The sequence below is a fragment of the Tribolium madens genome, unplaced genomic scaffold (genome assembly GCF_015345945.1).
Source record: "Tribolium madens isolate multiple individuals breed KSU strain unplaced genomic scaffold, Tmad_KSU_1.1 Scaffold_2;HRSCAF=44;Tcas5.2_LGX, whole genome shotgun sequence".
NCBI lineage: Eukaryota > Metazoa > Arthropoda > Insecta > Coleoptera > Tenebrionidae > Tribolium > Tribolium madens.
In genome coordinates this window covers 423,512-439,342 of record NW_025400995.1, presented here as the reverse complement: position 1 = coordinate 439,342, position 15,831 = coordinate 423,512, and the positions used below count along the sequence as shown (strand labels likewise).

General features: G+C 33.0%; 2 protein-coding genes across 3 annotated transcripts in view; both read right to left on the bottom strand.

Annotated features, from left to right (window-relative positions):
* Window positions 1–3,976, bottom strand: part of LOC123006687 (protein masquerade) — a 28,143-nt gene extending 24,167 nt beyond the window's left edge. The window contains exons 1-5 of the mRNA XM_044401367.1: window positions 3,642–3,976; window positions 1,690–1,967; window positions 1,580–1,637; window positions 1,154–1,524; window positions 794–1,103 (exon numbers count right to left, since the gene is read on the bottom strand). Of these exons, the coding sequence (XP_044257302.1) occupies window positions 794–1,103; window positions 1,154–1,524; window positions 1,580–1,637; window positions 1,690–1,967; window positions 3,642–3,732 (1,108 nt within the window). The 5' untranslated portion in view covers window positions 3,733–3,976. The remainder of the gene's footprint in view (window positions 1–793; window positions 1,104–1,153; window positions 1,525–1,579; window positions 1,638–1,689; window positions 1,968–3,641) is intronic.
* Window positions 3,977–5,511: 1,535 nt separating this feature from the next.
* LOC123006075 (protein sidekick-like) overlaps window positions 5,512–15,831 on the bottom strand; it is a 122,975-nt gene continuing 112,655 nt past the window's right edge. The window contains exons 3-7 of one of the 2 annotated variants that reach the window (XM_044400235.1): window positions 12,621–12,831; window positions 11,971–12,048; window positions 11,600–11,727; window positions 11,103–11,271; window positions 5,512–6,995 (exon numbers count right to left, since the gene is read on the bottom strand). In XM_044400235.1, the coding sequence (XP_044256170.1) occupies window positions 6,844–6,995; window positions 11,103–11,271; window positions 11,600–11,727; window positions 11,971–12,048; window positions 12,621–12,831 (738 nt within the window). In that variant the 3' untranslated portion in view covers window positions 5,512–6,843. The remainder of the gene's footprint in view (window positions 6,996–11,102; window positions 11,272–11,599; window positions 11,728–11,970; window positions 12,049–12,620; window positions 12,832–15,831) is intronic. The other variant, XM_044400236.1, reaches the window with a different exon arrangement.

Genomic DNA, 15,831 nt, shown 5'->3' with positions numbered 1-15,831 from the left:
CGGATGTACCTGCAGCATGATTTACAACGAGCCGGGTGTAACCCACAACATGATATGCATCTGCACCCCTCAAGAAGAGAATTGTTAGTTCATTTCAAAACTTCAATTTTTTAATTATTCATCTATTTAAAAATAAATTTAAAAAATAGATAGGTTTAATATAAAGGCACTAAGCCCAATACGTAAATTATAAGTTTTTCTGGTGAAACACATATTGTGTTTATCATTATTGTGTTATGTGTATTACAGAAAGTTAAAAAAATTGCCCAGCAAGAACCACGAGGAGGTTTAGAGCATTCTTGCCAAGCAAGGGAAAGAATGGTATCAAAAATGATTTATTAAGGAACGAAGGAAAAGAAATTATTGGTAAAAATATATTGGGCTATTGCAAAAGGTCGTGACTGATTTGATTTGGATCAGTTTGTGAAATAGCAAAAAAGAAAAGTAACGAAAGCAAGTTTTGGGATACAAAATAGGAAAATATTTTCAGAGACAAAAAATACTAAATAAAGTACTAATTTTTTGACCTGACCTGATTACGATACTTTTTTTTACTTTTACTTTTTTCGATACTTTTATTGTATCTTCTTCTTGTTGGTTGAGCGTGGGAAGCATGGCACAGTCTTCGCCTGAAGAAGATACAATAAAAGTATCGAATCGCGACGAATTTAATAGTTTTTTTATTTCCCTTTGTCCCGTAAACCATCTTCTGCGTAATCAGGTTATCATAGAAACACAAAATGGAGATAAATAATAGTTTTCGTTTATACTTCAATGTTGGTTTGAAACTTACGGAAACAGGTGAAACTCAGATAGGAGACAATGCATGATCCAGGACATTCGCTTCTGGGATCAACTGTTGTGGTGGTGGTAGTAATGGGTGGTTGATGTGGTCGTGGTTTTGGTCTGGCGAGTGTGACTGCAGCCCGTGTGTTGTCACAACAGACAGACCCTCTTTTACAATTCGAAGTATGAGGGATTAAAACTGATGGTCGTTCACAGAAAGCTGCCATGATAGTCAAAAGACAGAAACCGGGACACCGGGGTCCAGGATCGGGGGTTGTCGGTCTTGGACTTGTCGTAGTAATCGTTTCCTCACTAGGCTAATAATGGAAAATTATTTGGTGTCTAGTTTGTTGTTTGTGGGGCTTACTGAAGTGATACAGCAACTTCCTTCAGAAGGACAATCGGCTTCGGAATCAATATCGTCGCAGAACAAAGCGAAAAGTCCACTGACACATTCTCCACGACAGGGTTTTGGGGGATGTTTCAACGAGGGGGGTTTTTCTTGAGTTCGGATTGTGGTGGTACTTGGTTTTGGTGTCGTTCGTACTTCAGTTCTAGTGTAGTTGCTTTTGGTTTTGTTAGGGATTATTAGATTTGGTGGAATTTTGTCACCGAAAGCGTCACTTGAAACACAACACTTCAAGCTCGGTTTGCATAAATCTTCAGTTGGTAGAATCGCCTCGCAGTAATCGGCGATTCGTTCAGCCACACATACACCGGGACATGCTTTCACCGACGCTGAAATTACATTTTTTTGGTAATTTTAGTGTAACTTTGTGAGGGAAGGTCATACCAGGTTCTTCTTTACTGCTGTTGGAATTTTTCCGTTTTATTTTCTCGTCGGAGGCTATCTGGAAATGAATTGTTGATCCGACTTGAAGGATTAGTTGGTTGAAAACTTGCCTGATTTGAGGTATTATTTGTTGTTGGTGCTATTGTTGTACTAGTTGTTTTTTCAGTTGTTGTGGTGGTTATTGTCGTTGTTTGATTAGGTGTTGTGGTTTGTGGTGGAGCTTTTTCGGTTGAGTTAGGTGCGGGAGGTTCCACACAACATTTCATTGATGATGATGGACATACAACATCTTCTAAGACGTCGTAACAAATTATTGTTGCTAAAGCATGAACGCATACTCCTGGACAGTCTTTTGCATCGGCAGTACTAGTAATTGTGTCCAAAAGGCCTAAGTATTAATTAGTAATTAACATACAATTTGATTTGTGAAGCATTTTTTAAAAGCAAACACTTAAACCGGTTTAACAACTCTTAAATAGTGGATTTGTATGTATTATTTTAACGGTTGAGGAACTTTATCAATTTTCCCACTTTAACCGCATTGATCAACACTTCATTGATGCTCCTTTCTTTGTTTATTGTTCCCGTTTCAGTTAAAAAAGTCAAGTGTTGCTATTACCCTAGTGAAATGAGCGACATTAAAATTTAACATTTAGTGGCTTTCTGCCATAAAGCGGCTGACCCTACATCAATGTGTGTTACACCGTAAAATAGTACCACTGTGGCATAACAAATTACATGTATTGTGGATGAGTATGTAATTCTAGAATCTCATCTGTTGAAATGAAGTAAATCTCCATCACAATCTTTTTAATATGGATACGAGTGCACCAAAGCAATTAATTTCATGATTATCTTATGAAATAACGGAAAGATAACAGTAATGGTTCTATAGTTAAACGTAATTATACCTGCGCGATGAAATTTTATTTTTAATGGACTTGATAGAAATCAGATTTACTGGAGGGTTAAAAGATTGCATTAACAGTATTTTTAATGAAAAAACTAGCTGTTTTCAACAATGTTCTGAAAGATAAAGTCGTAAAACGTATATTTTCGAACTTTATTAGACTCATATCTATATACTAGCCGCATATGTTGTTCCCTCTCTTTTACTCCCTGAGATAAAACTTGTTCTAGTTTACCCGCGAGTAAGGAAGACGAAAATTGATGTTATTAATTTTGGGAATCTTAACTGTAGTATGTGAATGACCAAAGATAAAATCATGATTTGAAGGAAGGGAGAGAAATTTCAAATTATTTATGGAGTTAATTACTGAGTGTTATTGTGGTTTGTTCCATGTTACCGTTTCAAATTTAAATAATTTAGAAAAAAAACAGTGGGTTTTAAATGAGTTTGTGGTTTTAAATCGTGTCGAATATTACCAAGAGGTTATTAACTTGTATGTTTTAATAATGTTTCGTGTTGTTCTTAACAATGAGTCAAGAATGTTGTGCTAAAATATGTTTTGATATAATGTTTTGAACAATTATCCTGTCTCTATATAATTCCCCGAAAGCTATAAATTTTCTCTAATATCCTGTCTCGGTCTTTAGAGCTTTGGTGTCACTCTCGGAAAGGATTGTTATTGAAACATTTAAAGCCCTCTTCAGGAGATAAAAATTTCGACAATATTTCAAAAAGTTTATATTGTAATAAATCATTTTAAGGTGTTCGAAATAACTGCGAATTCATACATGTATACAAAGGATGACCGAAGTTAAAATTCCATGATTAATCATTGTTATTTGGGACACAATTTTGCAGCAATTATTGTGACTCATTTTTTGAATAATCGATTTCTGTTTTTTTATTTTTTTGAACTTTCATTATATTTGAATGAAGTTGAAATGGTCATGGTGTTTGTGGGAGACCAATGTACTTTCAATCGTAACGGTACAATTGATTTTGTTAAATGCGAGGATTTTTTTAATGTCTACTAAAATTTGAAATAGTTGCAAATACAGTTAGGATGAGTTGCTGGGTCCGATACGGGGTGTTCCGGAAGTGTGTGTTTAACGGTAAATTCTCGTATACCGTTGAAGAATTGGGGTGACATACCTGAAAGAAAGCTTCCTGCGAGGGAGTCATCTTGAGCTCCTGCAAGTGCACTACACAAAAGCACAAGAGCAAATCTGGCGGTCCTAAACATTTTAGCGCTCCAAAGTGGCCCCGACACTCACAGTCAACACGAGCGCATCGTTTGGCTCCAGAAAGCCACGATTGTTTCATTCATATGCGCAACTAACTTGTGTGCAATACGGAATCGCTTCCAGAATTTACCGTTGCGGATGCCTTCTGTATTGGTTCAAGGCTCCTTGGCGCAGCACTTCTTGGTTTTACTCGGCCATTCGTATGCTGACTGTCAGAGTGCACAGTTATCCGTTGCTTTGCCCAGAACGAGGGCCTGGCCTTGACTATATATCGATGATGGTCAACGACCTCAAAGTTACCTTGCGTTTCTTACCTCAACATATACTTGACTCCTACATCTCGCCATTACTTGCGCCTTCGACCTCTTCTTCGGCTTCGGTTTCTCAACATGCCCGATTTCAACGCTGATATGCAAATTTCTTTTTAAATTTACCGTTGCTACTTTGATAAACATTACACTTACTACTAATTCAGTTCTGTCATATCTACTTGCTTCCAACTTCTGGCTTCTTTCTTTCTATTTTAACTTTTTTTCTAACTAATGATGCTAAAGTGCGGAAGTTTCTATTTTTGCTCTTATTTCAACTTCTGCAAACGATTCGTTTGTAAGACTGCAATCAACCGAATTTGAGCCAATAGTAACATTTTTGATTTCTGTTCCTTGAAAACGAGGAACATCACAACTCACTAAAATTTTCTTTTGTTTATTAATTATCCTGTTGTGAATATCACTGCTGATAAAGTTAAAAGAGTAGGTCAGTAGTGAAACGGCACATTATTGTGCAAACTAATAGAAGATTTAAATTTTGTTTAACGAATCGTTCAGTTTGCGATAAGGCAGAGGTTGAGACTTACCGTTGTGAATATAGAGATAACCCAATGTTAAACTAAAATTTTATTGATTGTAAAGTAAACGTAAAGTTTATTAGTACCCGTGTGGAAGTTAAGTTCATTCATATCGTGGTCTAGTTTTTAGTGGTTAATAAATGAATTTAGAGTGGCTGGCGGCAAGCTTATGCGGGCATGTTAATGACAAATTAACATCATTTGAAGTAACGCTAAACCAAATTGAATAATATAATTTTTAAGCCTTTCGAGTTTTGCTTTATCGAATTTGGAAAATTGCATTAAGCGTGAAGTAGCAAAGATTGTTTATTTTGATTTAATCGTTGCAGTATGGACAAATAGAGTGTATTTAAAGCTCAGTTAAAGCTCGATGCGATGCGATGAAATGTGTTAATAAATCATCGTCAAACTTTCCTCTCTGCAGTGGTATTATTGAACAATCGAAAATTGAGCTGGTAATAGACAGAAAGTGGTTAGTGGTGTTAACTAGTTCGTAAATATTGTAACTAGTTGCTACCTGCATCTTCATTGACACTTTGATGTAACCTATTTAGGGACATTTCAATGGCTGCTTTGTCGCTTCACTTGGAAGTATCCTTTATGAGCTATTTAACTTATTTTAATTGACAAGTTGAAAGGGAATTACGAATAATAGGGAATTTTAGTGGTTCAGAACGAATACTTTGGAGATCTGATAGCAAGTGGATATTGCAATGTAAATTCTCGAAGCTCGAAGCTCGATATTTATAGCTTTCGATAAGAGCGGTAAGCACTTGGCTTCTCTTGAATAATGCCTGGAACAATATCTACTGTGTCAGAACCGAATGTTTCATTTACTTATAGAAAAGTTTACTTATAGACTTCATAACTATCTTTTAACTTTTCAGGCTTTGAGGTGAGTTGAAAAAAATGAAAATCATTTTTTTTTTAAAATGGGTGTTTATTTATTAATAAACTTTACAGTAATATAAATTACACACTACACATTTGAGATAATGAATTGTCGATATAGGTACTTCTGTAATTTGAATACATTTAGAACAGTAAAACAAAGAGATCTAATTTACCCTATCTTAGTAAGTTGCTTTAATGATTTTTTTCATTGTATTCGATAACAATGACGCCGCTAGCAATTTGTTTTTTTTTGGGAAAAATCGGCATTAATGCACGATTTATTACAAGGAAATACAAAAAATACAAAAAGCTCTAGCGCCGCCCCTGTATTTTATACACAGCAGTGGCTTATATGTTAATTCTACCTAAAGTATGTACAATAATTTACATTATTTTCCAAAATTGCATTAAAGTCACTGTAGTCGTCACTTCAAAATTGGGAAATAATTTTTGAATAACGATTAAATCCATTTTATTGATATTTATTATTTTATCATCAACAAAAGATTCAATCTACATGAACATGAATAATTACAATGTTATACATTTTTTAAAAATAACCGAAATAATTACGTATACCCTGTTGAAGCGAAATTAATAACCCGTTAATATATGAATATCCATGTTATAGTTGAATGGATAAAATTTATTCCAATTTCGCTTGGGAGAGAATAATTAACAAAACTTTTCTCTGGTAACAAGAGTTTTCTACATGAAATTCTTAATTATACACCTTTTTTAAACACATTGAAATGTCTATTCACTTTTGTTCATCCAATAAAACTTTCTTTCATTTTCCTAATACAAAGTTATAGCTTGCATGTCAACAACAAATAAAATATATATTTCACTTGCCGGGGAAGTTACTATTTGTTTCTTTATGATTTCACACAAACTTCCCCAATAAAAATCCTTTTCTCGTAATGATTCTATTTATTCAATTTTACATCTATTTACCTAATCCATTTTAAAATGTTTATATTTACACTAAATGGTTAATTTTTAAAATAACAATTAACATTCAATAACTTTAAGTGTTTCAATTTTGGTTCTCAGCCGACACTTTTATTTTTACTCGAAGTGAGTATGCAACACGAAAAACACCAACATTGTTAGTAGTACAGTGTAAGACAGTAATAACAGAACGATACAAAATTAATTTGTTCACTTAACTGATCCAAATATTTGATCCGATAATAGCACACAATGGAGGTAAACTCTAGAACACAGAAATTTGAAACACTTGATTAAATTTAATGTTTCTGTACAATGATTTAGTGTATTTTTATATTTTTTTCTTGTATAAGTCGTTGAGAACTCGCGTTTTTACTTAATGTATGTACATATTATTGACATCTTTGCAAAATGGCTACCTTAAAGCAGCCACTGTTTCTTTGGTTTCAAGTTGGAGACTTAAATAGATAGCAGTGTAAATGTAAGAAATGATCATCAAGGCGAGGATATTCAAAGAACTGTTTGATAGTCCTGCTGATCCAGTTTGCATAGCGGCAGGTCTCTCCCCTGGAACAAAGATTCATTTTTCAACCTAGCATAATGGCTAGTTAAATATACGAAATCCCATCAAACTCGATCCGCGCACGAATCGTATGTTTCGAGATCTCATTGATAAACTGTCTTTTAGCTACTTACACAATAGTTAATAGATAATGTTCTTCAGTCACGCTCAGAGGAAATTACCGGTTTTTACCCACAGTGAATAACTCTATTGAAGGAAACAAAGGGAAACTGTTGATTTTCATTGATTTGGTATTGTGCAGATTTCAAAATATTAGTTGGAATTAACCACATTAGCAAAATATCTATTTTGATTCAGGTGTTCCCTGCGTTTTCCTCGGCTTGTGAGTTTGATTTAAAATTTCTACTCGGCCAAAAAGATCATCCAAACGTTTAAATCAAATCGCACTTGTTTTCCTAGTTAGCAAAACAACCAATTTCCAATTTTCGATGCGCCACTTTACTTGATTTATGATTCTTGTGCCCGCTTATCGATTAATTACAGTTTGTTTCCATTCAAGACTAATTAATTAATCTGAAATTGAAATTACGCATTCACTGCGAACGTCTTTTGACTAAAACTCCAATAATTTTACATTTCCCTCATGTTGGTAATAATCCCTCGGCACCCCAAATATAAAGACAACTTCCAATCGTCCCTTTTGTTTAGTCTTTCATTTATTGTACACATATTTGTTTATTTTAGAACCGATTTGATATCGAGAAATTCTTGTATTCGAGCGAAGACACTTTCTGCTCCGCCGAACTTCAAAATTTAAGAGTTAGCAAAAACCTCGAAATATTCCATCTCAACAAAACAGGGGCCTTAATTAAAAAACAATAAAGGATCTGCAATGGCTGTGTTTCTTGTGCTTGAAAAGCATTATTACATTACAGTGTGACTCATCCGCAATCAATATGAGTATAAAAGCAGTGCTTTTATTTCTTAAAAGCACAAGCGAACTGCCTTGCCTTAAATGTTTTTTTAGTTGATTTATTTAATTTTTTTATAAAATGTTTTAAAATGAATTTAAATAACTTCGTCAAGTAAATTAATTACTCAATCAAATTTTTATCTTTAAATTTTCTGGTAATGGTGATTTTGTGTTGTAATTCTGTTGCTTGAGTGCTAAAAAATTGGTTTTGTATCTTTGCTTAATTAATTGTAGAGAAAGATTTTGTTGCAAGTATTGAGAATCAATGTAGGAAAATGCGAACTATGTTGGTTGATTAGGCAGAAAGCTGGGTTTATATCAACGGCCGCCATGCGGCATCACCGATGAATTGATTGTTTCCGATCAGTAAAACGCTGCATAATCCTCGTTGATTATCACCGTTCCCAAACGATTTCAACGCTGTTTAAACCTTGGATTACTCTTTTTTAATTTGATGTATTCACAATTGACAACAAAAAGCGGATTAGACTTAAAAATTATATATAATATAAGTGACTCCGTCTATAACGGCGAGTTTTAAACAAATTGAAGTGTTTTCCGATTTTGAGAAGACAAAGCTTCCAACAACAAATTTCCAATGTTTTCGAAAGCTTACCATAAGCCAGAAAACTGATTAAAGGAGATTCAATCACAAATGATTGATTTCAGGCAAAGGGAAATTTAAATTCCTGTTTATAAAACAGAGAAGAGTTAAATTTTTGGCGGACGCAGTTGACTATTTTTTTATGACAAGATTTAAGCCGATTTGAAAAATTTGTTTGTGCATATTAGTAGAAAAAGATAATTGTGAGGAGGATCGACTTGTTTGTAAATTTTGGGATAACGTAGCTATTTCTTTTATTTATTTTGGTTTGTTTGGATAAATTTTATTCACATAAAGACAAACAAGAAATGTAAAATGCGGTCAGAGACTATCCTGTTCGATAAATCTCGACGCGTAATAAATAATAGAAATTGATTCCTCAAAGGAATTTACTGGAAATGTTTGATTTATAAATAATTGTGTTTTAAATTTTAATAAGCCAAGACATAAATAAAATATTGTTACAATGGGTGGGTTCTTGCAGAGTGCTGTACTTAGTTGTATCGATCGAATTAGAGATTTTTTTGTATTTGTGTTAAACGGAGAATGTGGGTAGATAAATTATTATCCATCGGATCTTAAGAGTCATTTAGCGAGTTTCCGATCAATGAGTCAAGTAAGGCATTCAATACATTTCTTGTCAGGCTGTAGTGCGGTGTACACAAAGAGATCTTTGATGAGATTGATCCGAAAGTTGTAAATTAAGAAGTAAAATACAAATTGGACATCAAAGTCGCAATGGACAATGGGACAATTATTTAGTGTCAAAGCAACCTAAAGTGATTTCCGTCGGATTTGATACTTGAAACAAAAGAAAGAAAACGTTTTGTGCTTGAATTATTGTGACTTGATTGTGTTTTTGAAACAAATAAAATAACTTTCTGAAGTCGAGAATTTATAAAGGGCATCTAAAACCACATGTACAGGGTGCTGCATTTTGGATCTCCGAAACTAAGAGGTTTAGCCAAAAACGAGTAATACATTCTGGGGCTCATTTTTTGAGAAAATAATATTGGTTAAAACCGCATCCCGCTATCGTCTTTTGTTTTCAACTTATAGACGAAAATTGACATTTTAGCGAAATCTAAAAAAAATCATATCTTCGTTATTATAGAAGATACAGATTTGAAATAAAGACATTATACAGGCCCTTTTTTACGTAGAATTTAATAATGTAGTTAACAATTTTTTTCAGTTGTTTGTTTAGCCGTAATAAGATAAACTTATATTTTTTTAAATGGGAATCATAGATGACTATGTCATTTTTTAAAAAAGCTTGTTTTTTTCTTATCTAAAAAATATATATTTGTAACAAATTATTATAATACAGTTGGCCATGAAAAAATGTTGCATCTTCAACTAAAAGGATTTAAACTATATTATATTCAACCAGTGTCACTAATGAAAGAGTTTTCTAAGTACTAAGTGATGAAAAAGATGCAAAATAAATTGTAAATCAACTTAATGGCGACTACTCACATTTCTTTGTTTTAAAACAAGCTAACATTACTATTGTAACTTCTAGTTATACATAGAGTGTTGTAAAAAAAGCCGCTTTAATTCTTCAATAAAATATATTTTATATGACACAAAAATGACGATTTTCAATTCAAATACCCAAATTCCGTCTATGTGAAACGTTATCCTACCGCCATTAGATCATCAAAAAAATGTTTTTTGTAATTGTGTTGACTGTTGACACATTTGTTTTTCCTATTTTTTGATTCTTTAAAAATATGTAATAATTTCGTTCTGAGGCGCTCGGATATTTGTTCAATGCTTCTACCGTATCGTATTTTTTAAATCTTTATAATTTTATCAATTTTTTCATCTATTTTACAGTTCACAAAACTCATATTGATTATTATTTACACATTTGGAGTGAAATAGTTTTTCCATGGCCAACTACTATCACACAAAATATGTATTTCACTTTTTAAGTATATTTATAAAAAAATATTTTGTTACAAATATATATTTTTTAAATCAGAAAGCTTTTGAAAATTGCCATAGCCGCCTATGATTTCCATTTAAAAAAATACAAGTTTATCTTATTACGGCTAAACTAATAACTGAAAAAAATTGTTAACTACACTATTAAATTCCTCGTAAAAAAGTGCCTGTATAATGTCTTTATTTCAAATCCGTATTTTCTATAATAACGACGATATAATTTTTTTTTCGATTTCGCCAAAATGTCAACTTTTGTCTATAAGTCGAAACCAATACCAATATTATTTTCTCAAAAAATGAGCCCCAGAATGTTATACTCGTTTTTGGCTAAACCTCTTAGTTTCGGAGATTCCCTATTCGGACATCTAAAATGCAGCACCCTGTACACATAATTATCAGATGGCAATGGTTCACGGTTCAGTTTCCTGGTATTCCATCAACTTGTGTACGTAATTACTTCGTGATTGATTTGCACTTTTCCTATTTCCATCGGTTCTCTTCCTGTATTGCCACCAGCATACCGAACGGTGGCTAAATCTCTACTAATTGAAAATCAATCATTGCAATCTTGTAGCTCTATGTTCTTTTATTTCTATCGAAAAGTTTTCATGTAAAGCTTACCGTTTAAGACATGTACTCGGACACTTGCGACATCTGCATTCGACGGACTGCAGGAATACTTGCCGGAGTCTGAAATGTCAGCATGTTGGATTAACAAGAAACTTGTAGTCACATCTCCCTTTTCAGTGATGACACTCACGCCGCCTCTGTTCGAATCGTAACTTATTACCTGAAACAAAAGTTCTACGTTTGCATTTGAATTGAAGAAAGACGAAAACACCTATTAGGCTTTCAGGTTTTTTCAGGTAGGGGACGCAGCACGAAACAATTGGTAAAAATCGGTCGCAACAATCGAAATTATACGGTTGACGAGAATCATGAAATATACCTTTATAATAATGGGTACCGAACTAAAAAAACAGACTCGAACCCGGCAGGTGGCACTAACGCAAACGTTAGGTATTATCGTAAGGAGGTTTTCCAAATAAGTAGGATAAGGAAAGTCGTGTGATGTTAACACCGGATTTTTAAAAAAAGTTACTTCCGTTCATGCTTACATCGTCTCGGTGGTACCAGAAGATATACGCCGGTGGTTCAGGGCTGAACCGGATCGAACATGTCAAATTGATTGTGCTACCTTTATCCACATGAAGATCAGGTCCTCCAAGAATTTGTGCTGTGGGAACTAAAATTAAGACACAAATTAGCAACTTGTAAACTACTTGTTCGTAACCACAAGAGTGGTTTTCAGTGACTGTACTTTGGGTTAAAGTTGCTTCAAACTTGTTTTATTGTTTTGTAAATGAAAATAAACACATATTTGACAGTTACACTTGTTGTTAATGTAAATGTTAGTGTTAGTTTTACTCCAAATGATAAACAAATATACATATTAGTGGGTTACTGGTATACATAAACAACCTGGCACCTGGGGAACAACTACGAGTACAATTCTTTTTATTTGTTACTTCACGGGAGGGTTCATCTCCGGCTGGGACCTCTGAAACTAACAGCAAAGTTATGATCACTGAAAAGTTTTACTCAAAATTAGTTTCCCAAACCCAAACATCGAAGCCTCTTTTTAAAACAATTAAGTGAAATAAATGAAAGCTCGAAGACTTGAATTTTTGTTTGCTTTTGAAAAATAAAGTCGTTTGAAGTTTGAAGGATCGTGAATAAGTTATCAAAACTATTGAAAGAGTATTAACAAGTTATCAAGAGTGCGCGTTTGGCTAATTGGCGATTTTAAATTGAGTAAGATTTTTTTGTACGAGCAATTAGACGTATTTGGAGATCAAAGGCGTTGCTATATTTGCTGCTGGAAGAATCCGAAGTTCGTAACAAATTATAAATAAAATCATTGTGACGATCGCAGTGTGATTCTGAGGAGAACTGCCTGAAGCTTTATGCTAATTTTCTCGAAATTGTTATTCTGGAGAGATTTCCAATCTGTAATTTTGTTGTAGCGTTAATAAGTTGCATTCGGGTTTGTTGCGCGTCTAGTCGTGTGTTTTTTTTTTTTTTTGAGGAGCTTGAGGAGCTTTTTGTGATTGTAAATGCAATGTCATGCATACTCACCGACAACATTAAGGTTGACGAAATAGCTCCTCACTGGTTGTGTGCTAATTTGACACTCGTAAATTCCGGCATCTCTCTTTTGTGCCCACTTGATCTGTAAAGTCCATTCGTCGGTTTCAGGATGATGATTCGCCTGAAATCTCTGGTCGCTCGTGTATGTGTAACTGCCGACAGTTAAAATGTGAATATCTCGATGACGAATCCATGAAACCTGAAACAAATTACATTTGAAACTATTTTAATCAACCATCAAAGCTCTTCATTTTAAGCTATAAAGAAATGAGCAGTTAAATAATTTCTCCAAGAAATTCAATTAGAGAATGTTGCTGACATCTCTATTACATTTTTAATAATTTTAAACGTCGTTTAAGCAAATGCACTTTACCTATTGTTTAATCTACTGTGTTTTTCAAACAATTATTCCACAAATCCAATTTACTAAACTTTCATTCAAACGACTCGGTGAAATTAAATCGAAATGCCATTCTATAACACAAAACTTTATTTCTCTTGTTTACAAAAATTAATACGACATAAACCCTAAAAGCATTTTCTCGTTTCACCTAAATTGGCTATATTATTGTGTAATTTTTGAACATCATGTTTTCATAACCAGTTAATTAAACCTCAGTAGCACACTCTGTTAAATATTTTAAATAGTGTGAGAAATTTTAAATGCCCGTTTCTCAAATAACTATCGATTTTATAGTTTGGATTGGATCTTCTGGATGCTTAATACGATTTCACAAAATTGGGTATTTGAAACTACTCTCGACAAGTAAATTAGCCATTTGCTTGGCAGAATAAACAAAATTTAGCCAATCGTTGTGCCAAATGAACAATTTTTATTTCCGTATTGTTGTACGAAGTTGGCATTAATTTGCCACAATGTATGCATTATTATTGGTTTGTGTTTGTCATATTAAGCTTTTTGGGCAATAAAATTTGAACAGACTTAGCATACGGTCTATTGAATTGCCTGATTTATTTAACTGAAGTACTTGCAAACTAATTCACTTAAATAGAGCTTACGAGAATTACGATAATTTCTTCCTTGTTCCAAGTTCTTTCTAAAATTTATGAAGTTGTTATATTTTTATTTTCCCTTATTTTAATGTTGAAATGTATGTAGGTGAGATAAAGTTCGGAGCCAATAATTCTATTGAAAATTTATTATCTGTTTTGCCTGGCTGTGCAGTCGTAATCTATTTTAGTATTTTGATTAAAGTTTTCACGGTTTTTCTTTTTTCAGACTGAAATTTCAGCAATTGGTGTTTCAGTTGCTGAAAATTATTTATAGCTGATATTTGCTGTGTCATCACTGCTGTTTTAAAAAACTTTCCTTGCAAGATTGGTTTTTGAAGCGTTGCGTGTTTAAAGAAAAAGCATTAGCCTATGATAAATTATAAAATTAATGAACTGTTTCGTTGTGGGCTGAAATTACTAACAAAAAGAAAAGGAAGTGGAGTGAGGCGTTTGGTCGTAACAACATGCGAATGATATGTTCTTTTCTGTCACAGTTCGACTTGGCGTGTGTTTTAGTCAGATGGTATGAATATATTCTAAGTTAGATACGAACTTTGCTCGTAGTTTAGTTGAAATCAGGCTAACATTCCCAAATTTCAATTTGGTTCAGATTTACCACTAACAAGTTTCCTAAAAGCAGATTATCACATATTAGGTTTCTAGTTAAGCGCTGTTTGATGAAAATAACCAATCTTTTCGCAAGTTTACGCGTCTACATTAATAAAGAGACTAAAAACATTAGTGGTTTACGATTAAACACTGCTTTATATTTAGTGACAATCTCATTTGCTTTGCAGTTATGTCAAACATTAGAACAAAACATTTTCAACAAAACTAGTTTTTTCAACAAAACTAGTTTGAGATGGTTACATTTTTATTACTAGAAATTCAATACCACTGCATATTTTTGTTTGTTTCTTTTCACAGAAAACCTCTTTATAGATTTTTCTCACTGCATTATTATATTGTTTTCCAAACTTATGTCTTACGTCTCATCAAAAGTTTCTATTTCCTGAAAGCAGGAAAAGTTGTATCAGATACAAATTTTTGGTGCCATTTTTGTTGAAACTTAATTATAAAATAGTGTCCATTCAATTGAGTTATTTGATACAATTTCGGCCAAGTCGTAAGTCAGGATCTGATACGAAAATCCCTTAAGTTTAATGACTGTCATTATAACAGTCTTGGAGAGCCCAGTTTCTAAATTATTTGTTTTTAATGTGAATGAGGAAGTGAACTGTGGTGGGTGACTTATCGAGGGCAAAGGCATTTTATTTCTAACGCGATCTTAATCATTCCAGTTTGAATAAAAACCTAATAATTGATAGAAGTTTGTGATAAGGTTGTGGTAAATAAAAACAGCATATTTTTAAATAATTGTAGCGATTTGCTGCTCATGAAAAATTCATGTGCTCATAACACCATTACTTCAATGAAATAATTTAAATTAATCAATTTGGCTTGCTGAAATTTTGTGAAATCACTATACTATAATTTTTTACGGTTTGTAATTAAAACTAAAAACATGAAAGAGAGTAATGAAGTTAATATATTAAAATTACTGAAATTGCAGTTCTGGAATGTGTTTGCTAAAACTGCGACATTTTATTGAAAAATTACGTATAAAAATAAATCAAAATTTCAGACACTGTGAAAGAATTTAAATTAGATTATAGTCACGAGTTTATTAGTGCTTTTACGAGCTGTAAGCTCAGATAAATAAGAAATAAACAAGAGAATTTAATATCGTTGCCAGTTTTTTATTACATGAAAAACAAAGTTTTAGCCGAATTTAATCTGAAATATGTTGAACATTATGATAATGATGTTTGCTATTGGGTTCACTTTCAATAACTATAATGCCTGTTGGTGGTTGGACGCCTCGTTGTATCCTGTTAGGTTAATTGCAAATCTTGACCTATTTAGCTATAATTGATTTGTAATAAATTAAGCTTTTGCGGTCATTGAAATTGATTTCGATTTGTAAATTTGTGGTTAGAAGTAATAAGTTTGCTGTGATTGTTTAGCTACACAAAGTGGAGGTGAAAAATAATTTGACGTCATTTCAAATGTTATTTTATTAAGTCGAAAGGTGGTGGAATTGAGGAAAGGAGAAAAGTGAAATATATTATCATACTTCAGATCGCTTCCTGATACGTTTTCTAGTGTGTAAAACCGAGTTTTG